General features: G+C 32.7%; 1 protein-coding gene across 5 annotated transcripts in view; it reads right to left on the minus strand.

Annotated features, from left to right (window-relative positions):
* The window catches only part of LOC126975890 (nephrin-like), a 271,190-nt gene that overhangs the window by 132,666 nt on the left and 112,743 nt on the right, over positions 1-25,781 (minus strand). For 4 of the 5 annotated variants that reach the window (XM_050823993.1, XM_050823991.1, XM_050823990.1 and 1 more), the window contains exon 3: positions 8,642-8,792. In XM_050823993.1, coding sequence (XP_050679950.1) covers positions 8,642-8,792 — 151 coding nt within the window. The remainder of the gene's footprint in view (positions 1-8,641; positions 8,793-25,781) is intronic. The other variant, XM_050823994.1, reaches the window with a different exon arrangement.

Below are 25,781 nucleotides of genomic sequence, written 5' to 3' on the forward strand. Positions count from 1 at the left end.
TAAATGTGCCATCTATTATCGTTTTATCAGATTCTTTCAGTGTGGCGTTTTGTTGGGTCATCCAGTACGTAATTATCTATTTAAGTATTATAATAAAAGCAACACCGCGTTTTATCCCATCAGCTTCAGGTAATTTCTGCATGCCAATGGAAAAAAGTACAATTGTGGCACCTATTTAGCCGGTATTTTATTCAAAAGGAGCGATAAATACGCGCTTCTTGTATATACATTCAAGTTTTACCGATGATAACTCTTTGTAGAAAATTAAAATGAGTTGAAACTGTCATTTCGGAAAACAAGATAGTGCTGAGAGTTATTAACAACAACAAATTATTTCAATCGAAACAAACCTAGAATGTTTCGAAAACTTTTACATTTATACCAGTAGCGACATCGGATTCATGTTTGCAGAGTCTCGCAAAAGCAATATATTACTGTACAGAGAGCAGTTGGACATTTTATGGTCCGAGAGTTTTGGACAAGCTTGTACGAGTGGACCTTTTGTCGTTGTTCATATCGTGTTGAATTTTTCCCTTATTTTTGTATCTGTCAGGCAAAACAAATGTATGTAGTGTACTACGCAAATATTTGGATACTCTTAAGAGAAAATAATCATTATATACTAATTAGTCTTGATATGTATCTTAATATATTAAATTAACATATTTCTATATTTTCTATTCTATTATTCTATTACTATCTTAATTAACATATTTTTCTATTTATCTGTATATTTAATGTTAACCAATATAATTATATCTCATTTATTAGTATCTAATGCCACCTATAATAAAGTTATTATATATATGTACAAAACATACAAATTATAAAATTATTTAATAATTATATATGTATAACTCTACATATTTACAACAAAGACAAAATAAACATATGATATTCATTCATTTCCATTGAAACAATAATTCCTATGGGAAGACTACACCAACTGTCAACTCCAAATGTCACGAGGGGCTGCTGAAATGCAGTATTATATTACTGTCTTCAACTTTTTTTTATATATTGTACAATTTTTTTGTTTCTTATTTCATTTAATTTTGGATTTTAAGATTGCAACTTGAAGGTGTGTGTTTTTTCTTGCTAATAAAGTGTTTTCTTTTCTATTATTTTCTATAATGTATGCAGCTTGGTCTTTTTAACTGGATTAAAATCAAGCAGTATCTACATTTACCTAAGAAGTTGTCTCCTATTATTAACTTCAAGAAATTTGCAAGTTGATATGCTCTTAAGCAATTCTTTTGCGTTACTAAAAACCAAAGAATTGTACTGTGTAATGCTTCAAGATAGTACGCAAAAGTTTTGAACTAAGCAGTTCCATTACTAAGAGGAATTGTCATATCCACTTGCAATTTGAATTTTGAATCTATAGTGAGTAACAAAGCTGTTTAAAAATTTGACTAAGCTGAAAAGCTTTGGTGGAGGCCTTTGTCCAGCATTGGACGTCTTTTTGTAAGCGTAAATGCTTAAGCTTGACTAAATTAAAAAAGATAAGGAGCTCAGAGGCTTCAAAGTCAGCTGTCATTTAGAAATTATGTCATAACGTTTATGTGTCTATAATAATAATAATATATTCAGATATATTTACATACTATCCTTAAATAAGTATCAATCACGTAAGTAAGTAGTAATCACGTATCAATAAGTATCTGTTTGTCTATTGACAAAGGCTTCTTCCAACTTCTTACACTCTTTTCTATCTTTAGCTATCCAAGACCATGTCTTGATATGTCAATAACCTGATTTCAAATATTTGCACATGCAGGTCACGGAGAATGAAAGGCACTGTCCTAGGAAATATGCTGCCTGCTGTGGGAAATGTTCACGCACAAGGAATATTACAAAGTAAGGGACGCGATTAATGATTTATACTGACCTGACTGAACCCTGACTTCCTCGCTGTCATATTAATTAGAATCGCAATATTTTGACGTTGATAGTGAAGCTATTACTGTGTTTCAATCTGAAGGGCGCCCTAGCTAGTGAAATAACTAGGCAAATGGGATTTTCAAGAATCCTGAGATAACAATTGCCCAATTGTCCATCTGCCCATTGGCAGAGCGTATCAATTACCATCAGCTGAACATCCTGCTCGTCTCGTCCCTTATTGTCATTAAAAAAAACTCCAATCATATATTTCCAATAGCTGATAGCTATCTGACCACATCAGGATCGCCATGTCAAAACGATGGATATTTGATAGCATTGACAACGAAAAATTACTTTTCCTTGTTGCCGTGAGTAAGTAATACTTTTAATATTCTGGGTAGTATACTCCTTTATGTGGGATACATAACAAATTACACTATAAAACAATATTATAGTCTAAGGGTAATATTTTTAATGTTTTCTTTAACAACAGCTGTCAAAGGATGTGGTAATGCCGTCTCTTTAGTGTAATTTAATAATAATAGATGCGATCATCCCTTTTCAACCTCCCACTTCCCCCACCTTTCCCCGCGTCCTTCAACATGCCTACAGTAATCATCTGAAGGGTAACCGCTTATTTTCAACTTAATTTTATTAAGACAATTGAACCACCAGTGAGTGACAGTGATTGTTAGAAGAATGCTTGTAATAAACACTATTTCATCATCATTAAGCCAGAACAGCAGGCGGCCATCTGATCCTCGACCACGTGGGTACCGCCTCTTCGCAAAGTCGCCTAAATACTGGTTGTTTATCCACCAGGATGGCCATTTCTTTCTTTATTCCGCAGAGTTGGTCAACCGCTGTTAATTTCACTATATCAACAATCCACGAAGATGAAGACCCTCATCGTTAAATGCTAAATGAAGATTACTATACGATTCCTCTGGTTATAGGCGATATTAAGTCAAACCTAAATTCAATTCAATTAATCACTGATTTACATAAACTATAGTATTATTGAAGACTACTACAGCTGTGATAACGTCGAAAAAATTTGAGTTTAGGATTGACATCTATTTTGAGCAATTTACGCACACTAACTGTCATCCAATCGCAAGTGTAAGACGTAGCTTGTCACACACATTAAACTAATATTCCTGGCCTGTTTTTATCGGTTCTCTAACAGCAAGAGACACTATCAAGACGTATAAATTATCTAAATATTAAGTATATTACCTACAAATTATAATTTTGTATCTGAAGGGTGTTAAATAACTTATTACAGTCTTTCTCAAAATGGGGGGTAACGCCTCCTTGTGGGCGTTAGAGGCCTAGAAGCGGGCGTTGAAAGGCCCAGAAAAAAATTCATTGGGCATTGTCGTGGTTTAGGTAAGCGATGGTTGATTTGTAATTGCATTTAGATACTTTATATTTAAAATCTCGTATAAGGGTGTTTTTGCACTTATCCATAATTTTACCTGTAATACGAAAAAAATTCAAATTGAATGTACGTTTTTGTATGACGGCCACTTCGAAGAAATACGAATATGAATTTTAAACTTGCAGATATGCTCTAATAAGTTTAGATTAATGCTCTTCTCTAATTCGGTATAAAATTTGGGGGCGCTGAAAATAATTGATTTTCAATGGGGGCGGTACGAGAAATAAGTTTGATAATCTCTGATTTGTTGCATCATGATAAAAAGTACGATAACAAGTCGAAAATTTGAATAGGATACCTCAATTGTTTGTGTACTAGTTATGAAATTTACCAGTGGGAGGCTCTTTTACACATGATGCGGTTAGATTATGGGTACCACAACGGCTTCTATTTCTGCCGTAGAGCACTAATGTGAAAACATTACATTATTTTGGTCTGAAGGGTGCCGTAGCTAGTGAAATTACTGGGCAAATGAGATTTAACATCTTATGTCTCAAGGTGACGAGTGCAATTGTAGTGCCACTCAGAATTTTTAGACTTTAAAAGAATCCTGAGCGGCACTGCCTTTTAATGGGCAGTGCGTATCAATTACGATCAGCTTAAGGTCCTGCTCGTCTCGTCCCGTATATTCATTAAAAAGAAATTAAGCAACTTTGAATATTGAGTTGTCCAATAAAGTATAGTTTTTATTTAATCAATTAAACGTGTGAATTTGGCGATTCAGACAAACATTAATTATATCGAACACATATCTTCAATCGGCAATCTCAGTATTCTTGAAACGCCGACAAAATCGATGGCCTAGAAATAGGTAATGTAAAATTTATATTTACTAGGAGCTTAGGGATAAAAATGCAATGTAACATTCAATCAATATGGGTACAGGTGCACTTTGGCGCGTTCCGAACATTGATGAAGTCTGAAATTCAAGTTTTGATATTCCCAAGAGTAAGAGGCGCTTCGAAGCGAGCGAATATTTCAGAATGTATTTTAAATTTTTCGCGCTCGCTCGGAATATAAACAATGTAATAGTTATCTATATATATAAAATTAAATTGCTGTTCGTCAGTCTCGCTAAAACTCGAGAACGGCTGGACCGATTTGGCCAATTTTAGTCTTGAATTATTTGTGGAAGTCCAGAGAAGGTTAACAATGTTGAATAAATATGAAAATACTCGGAATTCAATTAAAAAAAAAACAATTTTGTATTTCCTTTGATGTGTCCCCCGTCGTTCAAAAATCAAATAAAAATAAAAGTTTAAAATGAATAACTACTTAGTTAGAATTTTTATATCTTTCTAACTTTCTCAGGAGGTAAAAACTAATCTTCCTTAAAAAAGGATTCCTTATGTTTGTTTTAAGTTTATTTTATACAAAACTTAGGTCTTTTATTTATCGATTGAGACAGTACGAAGTCTTAAATAAAAAAATAAACTTTCGTTTTACATATGTGCCCGATTATCCATATAACTATATAATATGCGAATAAAAGGTTTATTTAAAACATGTCTTAGAGTCAGTGCTCTAGCCTTTTGTTATTTTTTTAATTAAAAAAATATTATTAACAATATGTTTCAAATTAATAGGACGTTAAGAACGGTCGTTCGATTCTCATTAAGCTTAAAATGACGATTTAAATTTTTTTTCGTAAGAGCTTGAATTATTGATCATGTAGTTATTAGGATGCATGTATAACTTGATACCAGCAGGTATGTAGTTCATAAATTTTTCAAAGCTATTACTCATTTACATTAAGTACAATACCCATGTTCATATTTATAACCTATGGCAATTTGCTAAAAAATTTAGATATTTCGCAGAAGAGTTTAATTTTATACCAAATCCCCCATTCGAGAGCGTTAATACTGTCACAATATATTTTGATGGCTTGGTCATTTTCTTATTCATTAGATAACGAGATAGAGGGTGAGTTAGTATCAACCAAGTTATCTTGCAGCCCAATAACTTTTACAAACGTTAATAGTGCCGCAAGTAAAGCATTGATGTGCCGGTTCAATTTTGGCTTTAATATCTGGGTGAAGGGAAAAAAGCCATGATTAAATTTCAACAGGAAAACGAATCACCAAAACGGAGATCATGAATTGAAGTTTTCACGTTACTAGACGCCCAATAAAATTAAGAGGACAGTAAATTTGCAGCAAGACACAGTTGTACAGAGTAGAATACAATTGGGACGAGTAGAGATCTAATGGAGCTGTTATGCTGCAAGACAATCAACTGATGACGATTCTTGTAACTGATGATGAGCTTGTAAGATTATAAGGCTTTTGTAATTGAAATTGGAAAAATAGATAGCTCTGTACCAGTACCTATTCAAATACGATACCAAAGTTTAGTAGAAGAAAATTTCATAAAATATTGTTCATAAATCGTGTAAGATATTAAATCTGAAACTCAGAAGTTTTGATGATGAATGATTGATGTAGTTCTACGTATCCATTTTTACAGGTAATGTTAAAAATATTTTATAAAGCATAATATTATATATTTTATTCGTTATAATGTTAAGTAAAACGAGGACGATTTTATCGTTTGAAATTGTGTTTAGCTGCGACAATAAATTTTGGTACGATTCATATAAATGCAACTCAAAGGAAACCTTTACCAAATTCATACAATTTCAAGTTAAAATATCCAGCAGTTCGGTTTAGTTTGAAAGTTTTTATTCATATTCCGGCTAACAACAAGCATAAGCGTATTGTCAGCTCCTAAGAGTTATATTTTATTAAAAGTCAAACATCCTATTATAATTAAAATAATTTTAATTGAATACTGAATCTCTCGACACGACTTAATTCAATCTATTCTCCTAAATGTTGTATATAGACTATCACAAAGCTTTGATTAAAATGGACAGAGAAATTCTTCGATTTCAAACAGTCGGATAATTAAAGTAAAAATGTGTCTAAAGAGTTCAGTAACTTTGTCATTACTATAAAGCAGGATCTATTTTTCTTATCATTATTAATTAATTTAATTCAACTGTTCTTATGGAATAAAAACAGTTTCTTGTAGATATATACTGAAATTATGTTATTTATATAAAATTAAATATTTATTATTTATTTATATTATTATTAATGTAGGACTATTAACTATATTATAAGTTAATTTAACATTGTAGAGTACAGAATAGTAAATTATAATACGTTTGGGAAAAACCGAAATCTCTTTGGATGAAGGTACTATTTGTATCTAAAACGAATTAGTAAAATATTGTTTCCAGTTATTTTCTATTTGCTTTTCTGTTTGTCAAAATGAGTGAATTACTTTGAAGAAATTCGACATTTCTTAAAATTTTATTACAGAAATTAACTATCTTCGTGTGTTGGTCTTGATAACTCTTAGTAATTTGAAAAAATAAGTTTATTCAAATCCTTACTTACTTTAACAATTTGGCTTAACTATGGGGACGTTCAACAACGGATGCAGGTGTTGAACTGATCAAGAATATATATGATGCCTCGTAGGAATCACAGAATGCACTTAGTTTCTTCAAGTTCTTGAGTTTCTCAAGTAATATAAAAAAAAAAAAACTAATGGCCCTAAATTGGATCCTTGTGGGATACCGGACAGAGCAGCAAAAGTTTCAGTGACAGGAGTAATTTTACGGTTTTTTGATAAGCTCTGCACTTCGACTACAGAAATGTATGAAACGAATGGTCGCGCTTAGAGCTACACAGCAGCGATAGATGGCAATACAAACATATCCTTTCTTCAAAATTTAAATTAACTAACATTTAACAATCAACTAAAAAATACACAATGCAAAGACTAAACAGCTTAGATGAAACAAAAACTTGGTGAATTAAATTAAAAGAAATGTTGGGTATGAATTGTTCTCATGAACCCATGGCTTTGAGTTTTAAAATACGGTTTTCAGCAAAATGTTCCACTTATGTTTTAAGTAGACGCATTTCGTTAGCATGAAAATACATGGGATCTATATCTCACGGCAACATATGTCATGCTCATGTTGTTTGTGGCGGCATAATGGGTTGTTCTCTTCCCCAAAATGTGGTTAAGGCATCGAAGGCTGGTCTTTGGGTCGTGCTCGTGAATATTGATCGATATAATATAATATACAGGGAATAAGTGTTTGAAATGTAAGTATTGACATTGTTATTCTGAGCTGCTTTGGTGATTAATAACCAAAACCCAAATAAACATATTACCATACCTGTGTGGGAATGTTAAGTCTCAACAGAGAAAATCTATAAGCAGCGTTTTAAAAGTGAACCAAATAAAGTTTTGACGGACAGTATGATAAAAACGTGTCGTGTAATTTATTTAAAGACACCAATTAATTACTAAGGGTTGGAATAATACACAGTAACTACGTAATTTGATGTTGACAAATATAATACATGTAATTAACTATAATATAGTATTTATGGTTTAAAAAACAGCTGATATTATTAATCTTGAAATGTAATAATCTGAAAATGTTTTAATTTGGCATTGTGTTTTTATTCAGTCAGCTTCTTCGAATATCTTTTCATCCATTCATTGCATTTTTAGTACTGTTATGACAGAAACATGATTTTTTATTGTAGACCACAAAAATGGTTTGGGTTTTTGTTGTAATCTAGCCTGTTGCTATTTTTATGGACATCATTAACTTGCTAATAGTTGTTTAAGGTTTACAAATGTAATATGTGTAATTAATCCCGGAAGTGAGGGTTATCTTTAAAAAATACCAAATTGTTTTGATTTGAAAGAGCGACATCTCATGTCAATTTCCTATCTTAGATCATTTATACGTCTAGATCGACTACGACAGCTGTGAAAACGTCGAAAAAAAATGATTTTAGAACTAAACTCTATTTTGAGCAATTTATGCACACTAACACAAAGTGACATACATTTCGCGAGTGTAAGACATAGCTTGTCAGGCACACGAAACTAATATTCCTGGCCTGTTTTTATCGGTTGTCTAACTGCAAGAGACTCTATCTAGATGTATAAATTGTCTAAGTTGCCTAATATGCAAATATTGGAGTTAAGCAGGTTATCAACTGTAAAGAAGATCTCGTAGATAAAGCAACAACCTGAGAGTTGAACAAGACATATAGTTAACTATATGTTGTATCTTGATATGATCTGTTCTTAAGAACAGATCATATCAAGATTTATGAACGTTACGATACTCGAACGGTTAGCTCAGTGGAAGAGCGCTCGCATGTAACGCGAGAGGTCACGGGTTCCAGTCCTGCATGATTCATATATTTAATTTGTGTTAGTAATAGTTGGTTATCCTTTGAGTACGGAATCGTGTAATTAAGAGTATACCTGTAGACAGGGTCTTCATCCCTGTACCATACAACGAGCAGTAAGCTGTCGTTGCCCCGGGGTGGACGAGAGTCGCACGGGAGGTCTGCTTCGCCGCCTATCACAGACGAAACACGTGTCAAAGTGGTGGGCACAACCAACTCGCTACCTGCTGAAAATAGAAAAAGATTATTTATTATTATATAAAAGACAGATGGCCGTTGGGGCAGTAAAGTCCTTGAATGGCGACCACGTACCGGAAGTCGCAGTGTTGGTAGGACGACCGACGATCTGGTCAAGATTGCCAGAATACGTTGGATGAGGACAGGGACAGAGGACAGCGCAGGACCGATCGTCGTGGAAATCATTAGGGGAGACTTTGTCCAGCAGTGGACGTCTTCCGGCTGATGATAATGATTTATTATTCAAATTACAGCTTTTCATACACTTCATATTACACGAAAGATACAAGCGAAGCTGATCTATTGAATATATAAACGGAGTTATTACCTACATCGAGACATCTGATTTTCTAATAAATAATAATAAGAATGATATAGTACATGTATTATACATATATTATTATATCCTATATAGGATATTAGAAAAAATAGTCTTTTAACTATATGAACTATTCTCGAATCGTACACAAAAATGACAATTTATTTTACATAAGAAATTTAAAACTTTAGAAATATTACAATTATGTTACATTAAAAAGGTTACCTCTCAGAAAAATCAACTTTCATATAGAACGTCATTGACTTTCATCTACAATTTCAACGACTGTCTTACGTATTTTCGATCAGGCCCCGTGTACATGACGCGAGGTTAACATTTTATACCCATCCCAAGAAACGTGCTCAACGCCGTTAAAGACGTTTTCATTTTAATAATTTAAATTTGTGACTCAAATTTTTTTTTTAAATGAACATGTTTTTGAACTTTTCATATTTAAAAACAAATCCATATTTCAAGTCATTGGTAAAATAGTTGTGTACAATAAAGTGCAGTTTAATATCAGGTGGGTATTTGCTAATTCCGACAGTTATTGGTATCTTTGCGATTGTATATAAGTCTTTCAGTTGTATCTTTTTTTCATGCAAAAAGTGTCAAATTAATGACAGTGCGAGACTCATTTAAAAGTCACAAAACAAATCTTCAACTTTGTTGATCTTCCTTTGTGTCTTCCGTGTTGTTTAAAACAAACTCTACCAAGACTAATTGATTAACGAAAAATCACTCAAACATTGAAAGGGACGACCTTTGAGCAATGTAGCATGGTACTTTTCTATACTTAAACTGATATAATCTTTTTTAATATATAGTAGCTTTAATTGACACTGTTCTTACGAATACTTCAAAATAATTTAAAGAAATACCTACTTTTAATTCTCGTGCCAAAATTACCTTGTAACTTTCGCATACGACAGAAGAAAGTTGGAGTCGCTAACTGTCCTGTCTATAGAAAAGGTAAGGATTGTCAAATACCAATTGAGATGTTCCTATGGCCAATTCAAATTCAAATTCAAATATTTTTATTCAAAATAGGATGTGAAATCACTTATTGAAAGTCAAAAAAACTACCACCCATTCCACAATGAATGCCTCAAGCCTGAGAAGAATGGGCGCAACAAACTCAGCGAGCTTTTTTTTTTATCAAAAATATGTTTTACAATTAAAGTAACATTTACAAAGTAACAAAGCAACATTGTACAATTAAACTTATTATTTAATAGCCTGAGGGCGGTCGCTCCATTCCCAATCTGTGGTATCATTAAGAAAGTCATTTATGTTATAGTAACCTTTACCACACAAACGTTTTTTAACAATTCTTTTGAATAACGTAATACTTTTGTTTTGAACATTTTCTGGGATCTTGTTGTAAAAGAATATACATCGCCCCACAAAAGACTTACTAACTCGACTTAGCCGAGTAGTAGGCATCATCAGTTTATGTCTGTTTCTGGTGTTAACATTATGGTTATGACAGTTTCTGGCAAATTCACTTATGTGCCTATGAACATACATTACATTATCAAGAATATATTGAGAAGCAACAGTCAAGATGTTAATTTCTTTGAACTTTACTCTCAATTATTCTCTCTCTCTGATTGTGGTCTCTATCATCAACTTAATTCACCAAATAATACTTTTGTTATACGTTTGTATTAATCTGTATTTAAAAAAAAAATAACAACACTTCATTAATAGAAAGAAAAAACTGATAGAGTTCCCTAATTAACTCAAGGATTCCATTAATCCATCAGATTTGTTTACAATTGGGCCAATCAGGAAATAAGCATTGAAATGAAAAAAAAAACAAACACAAACGGAAACGAAGTTAACATTAATAAATGCGATACTAGACAATATTATTCTTATTTTAATTCAGTTGAAAATAAACTTATTAATTGATCATTAGGTCGAATCAAGATTACTTTAAAAATATAATTACTTATTATAATATAAGTTGATCTTTTAATGTTAAACTGTTTGATATAATAAAATATAATGAACATCGAATAAATTATTTGCGTTTTAAAGCGAATTGGAAGCATATTCAGAGTTGAACGAACATTAAGAAGATTGGTTTATGCTGATCTCTAAGGGATTAGCGAAGATGCCTGCTCTTGGAAGTACCTACACATTTGCATTAAGTAAGTGAGTTGTGTGGATAAACTATAACAGTTCTAAATAACTGTTTATTTAGATTATATGTATTTTAACTTTAATTAACTATCATTTTGTTTATTTTTTATTAACAAATGGGTTACGAAATGGTATACGATTATTTGTCCTAATCTCTTTTCTAACACGAAAAGACTTACAAGAGCGTTGCCAAACTTTATCAGTGGGAGGCTGCTTTGCACAGGATGCCGGCTAGATTATGGGTACCACAACGGCGCTTATTTCTTCCGTGTAACCATACTGTTTCAGTCTGAACGGCGCCGTAGCTAGTGAAATTACTGGGCAAACGAGACTTAACATCTTACGTCACAAGGAGACGAGTGCAATTGCAGAGCAAAAGTAGAACAACTATTGGGTTGTTCAAGAATCCTGAGCGGCATGGCAATGTAATTGGCAGGGCGTGTTAATAACCATAAGCTGAACAATCTGCTCGTTTCGTCCCTTATTGTCATAAAATATATAATAAATATCAAAATTATAATGAGATTCGATGTCTGTTTTCCCGCTTCATCGCCGTTTTTAGTTTAATGATACTATTTACGTAAATAATACTTAATAATAAATACTTAATCTGAATATCGTACATAAAAATGACAATTTATATTACATTTAAAATTTGTTACTTCATAACTATTACAATTATTTTACATTTAAAATTTTATTTCTCATAAAAATCAACTTTCATTAATAATTTCAACGACTGTCTAACGAATTTTCGATCAGGTCACGTGTCCTGACGCGAGTTTAACATTTTATACCCATCCCAAGAAAAGTGCTCGACGCCTATAATTCATTGTATTTTACCACATAAATGCTTGTACTCTTATACTGATAAATAAAGAAATTCTTGCAAAATTATTCCCTAACCATTCTAAAATATTCAAAAATGCACAATGTTAATATTCAAGTTTTCACTTCTGCCAGCACTCCCGTAGTGAAAGCTATATTTTTTTAATGCCAAAATAAAAACTAATAAACTCAAAAAGAAAATGTGGCAAGAAACTCATTGCTTACAGCTTCGTCAATTTACGAGACATTTATACAATACTAGCTGACCCCACTGACGTTGTACTGTACATAATAAATAAAATACTGTTTTTTTTTTATGAATTTGTCAATCATATCTGATAACATCAAGAATTATTTCGTAACATATGCATGCTAGTTGTTGTTATAATGAAATTATTTCACAGCAGAACTGTCAAACCGTGCCTCAATAAATTCTCTCATAGAAAATATGTCCATACAAAACAAATATTGGAAATAAAAATAATTATTGGTGCCAAATCGAAATAAAAACTATCCTATCTCTCAAGTTGGACTAAACTGTACTCCATGAAGTAGTCCCCATTTAAATCCGTTCATTAGTTTAGGAGTCCATCGCGGACAAACAACGTGTCACGTAATCTTATATATAAAATTCTCGTGTAGTAACCTTACTCCTCCGAAACGGCTGTTCTGATTTTTACCAAATTTTATATGCATATTCAGTAGGTCTGAGAATCGGCTACTATCTTTTTTTCATACCGCTAAGTGATAAGGGTTGTTCACCATTCACATTTAATTATTAATTTTTGGACAATTTTTTGAAGTGCAACTTCTTTAGAATCGTTGTGATTTCAAACCGGATGCAACGGAAAAAACGACAGGTAAGAGACACAAATACAAAAATGTGTAGGATGAAGCCGGCAAAGAATGAGACAGAAATATGCATACTATTGAAGTGAAAACTTCTTTATCATCGTTGTGATTTGAAAGTCGATGAAACGAAAAAGCGACAGTAAAAAGAGCAGTCACATCAATTCATAATATTTAACATAGGAGATAATGAGATAGGAAGCATAATACAATGTTTTGGTACCAGGCGATCATAGCTAAAGAAGAGATTGTCTTAAGTATGGCGCGAGTATACCTTAATATATTCTGACTCCAAGCGCACGACGTATTACTACATAGACACCAGGAGAACATTTTATTATATATATTAGTGGTGGTAGGAATGTCCTTCATAGCGGTTGAAATCATGTGTCATCCTAGAAACACGTACCAGGAATTCATATGCGCTTTAACGTTCATGCACCATGCAGGTTTCACTTCTGACATGTGTACTTTGTACGCACGCAATGTATTTTTTTATTTTTTTTTATTCTGATGAAGCATTAAAAATACATTGGTGGGTTAGCTAGTTTATATATATTAAGAAGATGATAGTTTAGGAGTCCATCGCGGACGAACAACGTGTCACGTAATTTATATATATTAAGATCAAACGTTTCAAAGTATTTGTGTAAGTTAAAAGTAAAAGTAAATGATTCATCTGAATCCAACATAAATGAATTTGGATTTTATGCGAACATTTATGAACATATTTTTAAAAATATTCAAAAGATATATATAACTTTTAAATATATATTTATATAACTACAACCAAACGAATTGCACTCGGTTCGCTGTATTTTTCATCGTGTTCGTGAACTCTTTATGAATATTTGAACAATCACAAAAAGGTCTGCAGCGTATTCATGACACTAGCTGATATAAATGGACGATGTAACCATAAAATAGAGCAATTTGTTCGGTAGAGACCGAACCAAATAATCTGAATAATTTAAAATGTACTACACAAAGAAAACATGAGTGTTTTGTGATATCTGTCAACATCAAGACCATCAGACTATTACTGAATGTTAGTACAGAAAATCACTGAATTTATTTTAAACTTAATACACCAGTGGGAGGCTGCTTTGCACAGGATGCCGGCTAGATTATGGGTTAACAGCGCCTATTTCTGCCGTAAATCAGCTGTGTTTCGATCTGAAGGGCGACGTAGCTAGTGAAATTACTGGACAAACGAGACTTAAAATCTAATGTCACAATTGTAGTGCCGATCTGAATTTTTGCGATTTTCAAGAATCCTTCTCTATTTTAATGGGCAGAACGTATCAATTACCATCAGCTGAACGTCCTGCTCGTCTCGTTCCTTTTTGTCATAAAAAACAAAATATCACTGAATAAATTTTTAACTTTATGCATTTTTCTTTGTGTATTTATTATGATTTAAGCTCAGTAAATGAGAAACATATTAATACTATTATATTTCATACGAGTAGATACTGACATCCATCTCTCTGGGCTTTTTTAAAGGCATTGTTTCATTGATATAGTGTTTGCTCTGTAAAACAGAGCTGTTCGTGCTATATATAAGCTTGGACAGTCTCTCAAATAAAAATTTAAATAAATATTATATAATTCATATTATTAAACAGTCATTTGTTTATTGTCAGTAAATTTATGAAAATTTATTATACATTCACAAAAATCACAACCTTTAGTGATTTTCATTATTATAACACTAGAAATAAGGGATTTCTTGTAGCTAATTCTAGTAGGCTTCAAAAGAGACATGATAGCTTTAAGGGTAAATGTATACACTTTTATAATAAGTCCCAGCAACTGTTCAGACAGTATCTATTAATAAATTTAAATGGTTTATTAAAAATGCCTGTGTCGTAAATTCTACTACTCCACAGCTGAATATCGAAGTGATCAGAGAGCTTGGGACTATATGATTTTATGATCTAGGACTTTATGATTATTATGTACCAATGGCAGTACAATATTGTATATTTTATTAAAAAGAGCGCAAAAAAAGAATGCTGGAAGAGTTTCTTGCGCCGCTTCTTCTCTCTCCGTGTGCCATTTGTTCCCGAAGCGATATTAGTAGTAGTATCTAGTATATAAATTATATCAAAAATGATTGTTAAAGAATCAATTTTGAGAAAATAAATGCCTTTTGTTAACCCTTTTATCGAAATATTATTTTTTTGCTGTCTTAAGGTGATAAAGTTATTAGTTCGATACTATAATGATGGTTCATTTGATTCCATGCAAAACTAAGACTTATTTAATCTTACTCTAAGTTACTATCTCTATATATGGTTTTATATGGACCCCTTTTGGGTAAAAGCCTCCCCCGAAGAACTCCATTTAGTTTTAGTTTTTGCAGTCTCTATCTAACTTTGCCCCGCCACCACCACTTTTTCATCTGTCCATGTACCACAAGGCCTGCCTCTTTTTCTAATGCCTCGAGGACCGGACCATTTCATTATCCTGTGTCAGAGTCATGTCAGAGTCTGTCGTCAGAGTATCTGGCCACGTGCCCCGCCCACATCCATTTTCTTTGCAGGGAGAAAGTTCAATAAACAAAAGATTTAATTATATTTTATCTAAATGTATAAAATAAATCTTAAAATAAGCCACAAATATAATAGAATTTTAAAAATTGGTTTTATTGTGATGTGTTTTAATAACACAGATAAAGTAACGGATCAAAAGTTTCAATATACGTGTTGAGGATGATATCATCAATAAAGTAAGCTTCAAATAACATAAAAGCGTGCGACATACGTAAAAAGAGTCGTGTACAATAATTACTGCATGTCACGTTACATTACAGACACTTTTACTAATGGAAACGTTTACACGCAACTGCATTAGGCAATGGAGCGTCGAAACTTTCTAACATTTAGTGTTACACTGAGCCAGCACTTTTACGACTATACACCCATATACCCACACGAGATAAACTTTTATAGTGCTTAGTTACGCTCAGGAATGTAGTGTATATATTTATATAGGCTATATACATTTATATACTTTTAAGTGGGTATTTAAAGACCTGTGGTGTATTTTACACAAATACACAGAAGTGAGGGTTATCACTTTAAAAATATAACAAATTATTAAGATTAGCAAGAGCGTTTATAATTAAATCTCATAGTATGCAAATATTGGGGTTGAGCAGGTATCAACTGTAAAGTAGATCCTGTAGATGAAGCCACAACCTGAAATTTGAATTAGAAAGGATACAAGATTTTTAGAACGATACGTCACTCGAAGGGTTGGCTCATTTGGGAGAGCTCTAGCATAGAATGCGAGAGGTCGCGGGTTCGAGTCCAGCATCGTTCATAAAACTTTGTTTTCAAAGTAAGTGAGGGTTATCACTTTAAAAACATAATAAATATTTAAGTTAGGTACTTTCTCGTGCAATACCATTCATTGCCTTTGAAAACCTACCCATTGAACGATCTACCAGTTTGACGAAGCCCAAATACACCCGAGTAAGGAAATCGATTGCTTTCCCGAGTGATTATATATATATATATAGCGTATAACAACACACCAACGGAATATGATGAAAAAAAGAGAAAAAACAAATGAATTAAATATATACGTGCAAATGCATATAAATAGCAAATACTATCAATTTTACAAAAAATAGGCAAATAGCCCTTTAGACTTTAGAGAATTTTTGACACTCGGTAAAAATATTTCATTTCCACACGTCACATAGTTTGTATTGAATTTTTCAAAGGTTTTTCATACAACTTTTCTGTCCAGATATTCGTTAGAAGTTAATAACGCAGTTCCGGGCCAGTTGTCAAACCAATACGAGAGTATTTCCCAAAAACTATCTCCACTAATATTATAAAATGTGAATGTAAGTTTGTTTTTACGCCGGAGCTACAGAACCGATTTTTATGAAATTTAGTACAGCGATAGACTGGACCTTGGGAAAGGATCATAGGCTGTAAATAACATTTACATTTTATCCCGGAATAACCATGTTTCCCGCGGATTTGTGAAAAACTAATTCACGTCGATGAGCTATCACTATACCAATAGTAGGTATACTTTGCCATAACAATCTTCCTCGAAATAAAATTCATATAATATGTTGGGGACGGAAGCGAAAACGGGAACGGGAATAATCTTCAATTCCAAACTTGCTTATTATTTTAAAAAACCCTTTATCTACGCGAACGAAGTCGCGGGCATCAGCTAGTTTTGAAATATTCTTCCATAGTAGATTCATAGTTTGTACATTTTACTTCCTAGTAAAAAATAAAGTCAAATACGTGACATAAAATACTGTTACAAAACTTTTTGAATAAGACGTTGAAAAAGATGGAACGATTGGACAGCGTTTTTCACTATCTCAGTTGGTTTTGAAATATTGAACTTGGAAAAATATTTCATTGAATTCCATTTTACTAGAACTTTTGTACATTATAATAAAGTTGATGAGAATAAGATGAAAATGAGGTAAGTTGAAGAAAGATTTTTCAATTAATGCTAAGTCTTAGATGACTTTATTGAAGTGCAACTTCTTTAGAATCGTTGTGATTCCAAACCGGATGCAACGGAAAAAACGACAGGTAAGAGACACAAATACAAAAATGTGTAGGATGATGAAATGTAGCCGGCAAAGAATGAGACAGAAATATGCATACTATTTTATTTTTATGTATGACGCGAGTAGGTAAACCTTAATATATTCTAATGTCATACGGACGACTTATAACTGCATAGACACCAGGAGAACATAAATATGGTAGCGGTGTTAGTAATGTCTTTCAAAGCGGTTGAAATCATGTGACATCCTAGCAACATGTACCAGGGCTTCATATGCAGTTTAGAGGTTTATGCACAATGTAGGTTTCACTTCTGACATGTGTACTTTGTACACACGCAATTAATCGTAATATAACTTATGGGTAATACTTTATTATCTATACAAAACCGTTATAGTAAAAACCGATTGATTTTTGTATCAAATTAAGCTTAACGACTTTTCTTTATTTGTGTTTTAAGTATTATACCGGTACAATGTATGGTTATCATATTTTTTTTAACAAAAACACTATTCCAAAACAATCAATAGATATAATATGCACTAAAAAGTATAAAAACAACCAACCAAACTACCTTTGAAGTATATTCTTTCGAATAAAAAGCAATCATCGAAATCAGTTGGCGCGATGTTGAGTTATTCGTAAATTTGTCGCGCATATATTTATAGCAAATTGAAGACTTTTATGGTTTTCTCATGGATGCTATAGTTGGATCTGGACCAAATTACAATGGGACCACACGGGAAGCACCAACTTTATAATAAAAAAAAGAATTTTCAGTCCCGCCGTGACCACGATTCATGCAATTGGATCAAAATATCGGCATTAAATCAATAAAATATATATCGTCAGTCGTAATAATTACAAAAAAGAATTATCCAAATCGGTTCAATAGTCGAAAGTTCTGAGGTAAGTTCTTATTATTCAATAACCTGAGGGCGGTCACTCCATTCCCAATCTGTGGTATCATTAAGAAATTCATTTAAGTTATAGTAACCTTTACCACACAAAAGTTTTTTAACAATCCTTTTGAATATCGTAATACATTTGTTTTGACCATTCTGGGATCTTGTTGTAAAAGCAAATACATTGCCCCACATCTCTCTTACAATACACAGACTAAACAAATTTTTAGACTCAATACAGTTTAATATGAATACCTACAGTTTTAATATGAGTACCTACGAAAGAACGTATCATTTCAACAAAAAAAAATATTTTTAGGGTTCCGTAGCCAAATGGCAAAAATCGGAACCCTTATAGATTCGTCATGTCTGTGTGTCTATCCGTCCGTATGTCACAGACACATTTTTTTTCAAAACTATAAGATATATACTGTTGAAACTTGGTAAGTAGATGTATTCTGTGAACCGCATTATGATTTTTACTCAAAAATAGGGAATAAACAATAAATTTTGGGGGTTCTCTATACTTACAAAAGAAACTCAAAAAAAAAATTCCATCATCTATCAAACCCATATATGTTATATTTATGGATAGGCCTTCAAAAATGATATTGAGGTTTCTAATATAATTTTTTTCAAAACTGAAAAGTTGGGCGAGAGACTCTTCCAAAGTGGTAAAATGTGTTCCTCCCCCCCCCCCCTGTAACTTCTAAAATAAGAAAATGATAAAACTAAAATAAATATATGATGTACATTCCATTTTTCGGGGGAAGTTTGTATACTTCCCCCGAAAAATGGATTTGAACGAGATCAAGTAAGTATTTTTTTTAAAACGTCATAAATCGTTACAACGAACTACAAGAACTATTATATTAATAATTTAATAATAATATTGATACACTTTTTACACAAATTATCTTGCCCCAAATTAAGCATATATAGCCTGTGTTATGGGTTGCAAGACAACGATATATTTAATACAATATACTTACTTAAACATACATAAATACATATAAACATACATAAATACATTTAAACATCCATGACTCGGAAACAATTATCCATATTCATCATATAAATGCTTGCACCTACCGGGATTTGAACCCGGGACCTCTAGCTTAGTAGGTAGGATCGCTAACCACACGGCTATACAGGTCGTCTATATATTATGTTACTTGCGGCTACAGAACCCTTCATGGGCGAGTCCGACTCACACTTGGCCGCATTTTTTGTTTTGTCTATCATAACGCGTGGGGGACAGAATATGTAAATAATTCCTAATTTTTCAACGACTTCCTTCCTGCAAAAAACAAAAACAGATAAAAACGTGCGCACGCCAAAGCTCGCCACATTTTCCATTTGGTTTCATGTTACAAAAAAGCACACAACCTATAATTTAGAGGCGCGAATATACTTCAAAAGTTAGCTCAGTTAAGATTTTAATCCATTTTCCTTTATAGCCACTGGTACAAGAATATTTTTACTGTTTTATGCATCGGATGATTAATGTGAGGTGGTGAAGTGTTTTTCGTCGCTTTACCTTATAATTTAGTGCCGCTTAATAGAATTTAAAGTATGCTTGATGACAGAGATCGTATAATAAAAGGCTAAATATTAAACTGTCATAATGTTTATTGTGGGTTAGCCATGAGCATAATTATATTTGAAATAAACGAAATTTATTTATTTATTTGTTTTTAAAACAATTCGACACGTGTTTCGCCTCTACACGAGGCATCCTCAGGACGTGTTGTCTCGCCAAAATCTGGCACGAGGCTGAGTTGTTTCAGTTTCGAAACACGTGTCGAATTGTTTTAAAAACAAATATTGGCGGAATTAACACTAAAGAAAACTTAAATCATTTGTATAATTATGGATTTCCGCAAAGTAACGCATAATTCAATAAATTTTCCATGAGCATAATTTATGTTCACAGACACAGTGGAGGTGATCACCTACCGTTAAATTATTACTCATTCATGGTTGTTAACAGACAATTATTTATATACTCGCATGTGCGCACACACACGTACGATGTTTTATTCTACTTTGAATTACTGTAGAAACACGGGGTCCTAATGTCAGGCCAGATTACTTGTAATACGTGGGTAACACTGAAAATGTTTAGAACTGGGCAGTTAGAAACATTGCTAATGAAAACTTTTTTTGAATTACAATTTTAGAACTCTTTGGTAACCTAATGTAGTATATTTATTACATTCATTTGTCATTTGTTTTTGTGAATTGGCGGCAAATTTAAAACTCTTGTTACACGTGAAAATGAACCAAACGCGGGAAAATTTTAGGTAAATGATTTATTATGACTTTCGTTGTGGGCTTACTCAACAACACAGCTATATAATTGTTTCGAAATAGTGTTTTTGAAGTCGGTTAATTAAAGACACAAAAATTTACAAAAACTCTCGTAACGTCTCGAAAGTCTTATAAAATAAAATATCAATGATTGTTTATTGATAGTAATGCCGCATTCAATATCTTAATTGCTTGAATAACTTTTGCTGAGGAAAATCAATATTGGAAATTCTTTAATCAAATGAACACTAAAGCAAATAAGGTAGATGTGGTTTCTTGCATTCATCGAACGAATATCGCGTGATATTTGTTTGGTAATTACTGAAGGTAAAAACAGCGTGGGTTAGGGTGACTATATTTAAATTGATAAATGATTAAACATGACTTAAATGAATATTGGGATACATTCTTAATATATTTTGTATAGGCTTAACAGAGTGTTAATTATTTCATTGAACCCCATTTTTAGGGTTCCTTAGTTAAAACGCAAAAAACGGAACCATTATGGATTCGTCATTTCTGTCTATCTGTACATCCGTATGTCACAGACACTTTTTTCCGAAACTATAAGAATTATACTGTTGCAACTTGGTTAGTAGATGTATTCTATGAAGTTTATAGATTTTTTAAAAAAAAAAAAACAATAAATTTTGGGGTTACTTAGAACTGAAACTTTTTTTTTCATCAAATCAATATGTGTCCGTGTGTATCCATCTATGGATAGGTCTTCAAGAATGATATTAAGGTTTGTAATATATTTTTTTCTAAACTAAATAGTTTGCGCGAGTGACACTCCCAAAGTGATAAATGTTTGCCTCCCCCCCTGTAACTTCTAAATTAAGAGAATGATAAAACTAAAAAATATATATGATGTACAATACCATTCAAACTTCCACCGAAAATTGGTTTGAACCAGATCTAGTCTAGTTTAAAAAAATACACTATTATTAAAACATCGATCAAAGTTACAACGAACCACAAGAACTTTTATATTATGTTACTTGCTGCTACGGAATAGGCGAGTCCGACTCGCACTTGGCCGCTTTTTTTTCATAATTTATTGAAATAAATAAAGTTATTAAAATTATTTTTATTGATAATAAAGTAAATATCAACTACTTTGTAATTATTATAACACGTACTCACCATATATATTTTACTAGCTGACCCGGCAAACGTTGTTTTGCCATATAAAGTATAATTCAAGCGATAGTTTTATAAGTAATAAAATATTGCCTATATTATAGCCTGTACATCATTTTGTTCTATTGTCAATAGTTTTTGCAGCGCACGCAAAAATAGGTTTTCGATTTTACACCTTGTGTTACAAAATAGCAATTTTATTACGGATCCCTAATTTTGGAAAAAAAAAACCTATAGCCTTCCTCGATAAATGGACTAGCCAACACTGAAAGAATCATTCAAATCGGACCAGTAGTACCAGAGATTAGCGCGTTCAAACAAACAAACACTGCAGCTTTATAATATTAGTATAGATTAATTTGATGCCGATATTTTGATCTGATTGCATGAATCGTGCTCGCGGCGGAACTGCGGAGGCGGCGAGACACTCTTGACACAAATAAATAAAATATATATCGTGAGTACCCGTCATAATAATTACAACATAAAGATCCGCGATAATAAAAGTTTAAAAACATAATAATTATCCGCTGTTTTATACGAAAAACATTTTTCTGTATTTCGTTGTTTGCATAATTAAATTTGAAATTTCAAAATTAAGTGTATCTATCATTTGAACGTTATTATAAGAAAAATAATAAGTAGAAAAGACATATTTACAATAATATTATATTATGTCAGTAGTGTTTATTGTATTTGCAATACTAAAAGAAAATTAATAATAGGTACAAGATGATCAAGAACATAAAATTCACAAGCAGTAAAATACAAACGAGGTCGTACAGTTTTTTTTTAATTTGCGATTTTTTTTTTGACGAGACGTGCAGGACATTCAGCTGATGATATTTGTTACGCCCGTCCCATTACAATGCAGTACCACTCAGGATTCTTGAAAACCAACAAAAATACGCGTCACTACAATTGCGCTCGTCACCTTGATAAAAGATCTTAAGTCTCAATTGCCCAGCAGTTTCACTAGCTACGGCGCCCTTCAGAACGAAACACAGTAATGTTTTCACAGTAAGACTTCACGGCAGAAATAGGCGCCGCTGTAGTACCTATAATCTATCCGGTATCCTATGCAAAGGAGCCTCCCACTGGTAAATATAACAATTGAGATAATCAGCAAGTCTACCAAACAAAATTAAAACTACAAAATATTGCAATGTTTAAAAGTTAGCCATTGAAGATATATTGCGTAATGGTGTCTTAATTATTATTACAGATAGTAAGCCTTAAGTATATAAAGAGTTTCTTAACATGAGGGTAATTTTTTTTTAAGGAAAAACAGGCATACACTCCCATACTGTCTTGCAACACTAGAGAAATAACACGAGGGTTGCCAGCCTTACAATAATATATACTCTCTTGTTATTTATTTCATATCAAGCACTTTCATTATTATTATTAGTATTAAAAGAAAGGTCACTGTGACCAGCATATTTAATTTAATTATGTATAATATATATTAATTGAATTTTAATTTGTGCATTGTCATCGGGTTAATAAAAAAATAAGTTTGAAATATAATTAAATATATTTTAATGTGAAATACTTTCGAACTGGCATTAATAGAATTAAATGCACCCTGTGCATCCTGTCATATATTATGACTGTTCATTGTCGCTATATTTTTGCTCTAAATAGTTATTTTCTATATATTTATTATTCTAGTAGACTTCATAAGATATATAATAGCTTTAAAGGTAAATGTATATACTTTTATAATAAAATCCCAGTCACTGTTCAGGCATTATCTAAAAATAAATTTAAATGTTTTATAAAAAAAATGGCTTTGTCGTAAATCCTACTACTCCACATCTGAATAATATCTAAGATGGATAGCCTGGGACTAGGTTATGATTTTTTTATAGCAATAACAATATTGTATATTGAACTAAAAAGAGCGCAAAAGAAGAAAAGTTTTGAGCCCCTTCTTCACTCTCAGTGCGCCATTTGTTTCCGAAGCGGTGGTAGGGTTAGAAATGATATCAAAAAGAAATCTAAAGGAATCAATTTTAAGAAATTAAATGACTTATATGCCTTTTATTGTTTATTTGTATCTATTTATGTATATTACTCTAGGATGAAGAACTGCATATTTGTATCCAGTTATTTTTTATATTATATTTAAACGAAATATGTTACTTAATATCTAACTGAATCTTTGTCATAAATAAAACTATGAAATTAAATTTACAATCTGAAAAACCTATTTCTGCGATGAAATAGTAATATGCTAGGGCGATTGAGTAAAACGTCCACAATTTCTTTATAAATATATAATAATATGGTTTTACAACTATTTAATATATTTACAAAAGGTTATATTTTAAACAAAAGGTACGCACAACTTGCGCCAGAGTTCTGTAGTAATGGGGCCGAAGTTGTGCACTATAGGTAAGCTAAGCACCTACTAAGCTAGAGGTCCCGGGTTTGAATCCCGGTAGGTGCAAGCATTTATATAATGAATATGGATGTTTGTTTCCGAGTCATGGATGTTTAAATGTATTTATGTATGTTTATATGAATTTATGTATGCTTAAGTAAGTATATTGTATTAAATATATCATTGTCTTGTAACCCATAACACAGGCTATATATGCTTAACTTGGGGCAAGATAATTTGTGTAATTATTATTATAGGTCTCCGAATTGCGCAGTCTTGCTGCCGTCTTAAAGTCAGTGACAAATGCGCTGTGTTCACGCCCGAACAGCTAGTATTATTACGTTTCGGTGTGAAGGGTGCAATAGCGAGTTGAATCACTGAAATAACTGGTCTAATGAAACTTAACATGCTATGTCTCAAAGTCGCGGACGCAAATTATGTTCTGATTGATCTCTGAAAATCAGAATTTTATATTGAATCTAGAATACAGAGCGATACTGCAAACCTAACCTAACCTACCATTAATATATTACATACGTCATTTCACTTTTCTTGTAAAAAAACCTATTGCTTAAGCTTTTTTCATTTCCACTTCTTACAGCAATCCTCTTTTAATGCCCTGTGTGACGCTTTTTTTTATGGAAAAGGAGGACAAACGAGCGAACGGGTCACCTGTTGTTAAGTGATCACCGCCGCCCACAATTTCTTGCAACACCAGAGAAATCACAGGAGCGTTGCCGGCCATTAAGGAAGGTGTACGCGCTTTTTTGAGGACAAGGAAGCTCATTCCACAGCTTCGTAGTACGTGGAAGAAAGCTCCTTGAAAACCGCACTGTTAAGGACCGCCACACGACAAGATGGTTAGGATGATATCCTAACTTGTGGTGTGCGAAGGTGGAATTCGGCGGCAGGAATCAGGTTAAATAGCTCTTCGGAACACTCCCCGTGATAAATGCGGTAGAAGACACACAATGAAGCGACTTCCCTACGCAACGCCAAGTGATCCAGCCGTTCACAGAGCACTGGGTCCCCCACAATTCGAGCTGCTCTACGTTGCACGCGGTCAAATGCATCGAGCTGATACTGGGGTGCTCCAGACCTGAGATGACAGCAATACTCCATGTGTGGCCGGACCTGCGCTTTGTAGAGCGCTAGTATGTGGGCCAGCTATGCCTATAATATCACTATTGTCAATAATATATTAAGTGTAACCTAATAGTTAACATTAATAATGGCAATACAGCTTAAATTACACACCTTTAAGTATGTCTGAAGACGTGAAGCTTACAGAAACCGTATAACAGACATGTGCATGACCCGTTCACTCTGGACGAAGTTGAACGTAGGAAGGTGATGTGAACAATATAAGTAGATCCCAACTACGCTAAATGTTTGTGTTAAGCTACTCTTTACCGCTCCTGCTTGTGACTTGGATCTTCTTATTACATCATTTTAGATACTACACTGACCCTTACCCTCGTAATCACTATATGTAATAAAAAAAGTCCTCCGCTGCGTTTGTCTGA

Source organism: Leptidea sinapis, chromosome 38 (genome assembly GCF_905404315.1).
Source record: "Leptidea sinapis chromosome 38, ilLepSina1.1, whole genome shotgun sequence".
Taxonomy (NCBI): domain Eukaryota; kingdom Metazoa; phylum Arthropoda; class Insecta; order Lepidoptera; family Pieridae; genus Leptidea; species Leptidea sinapis.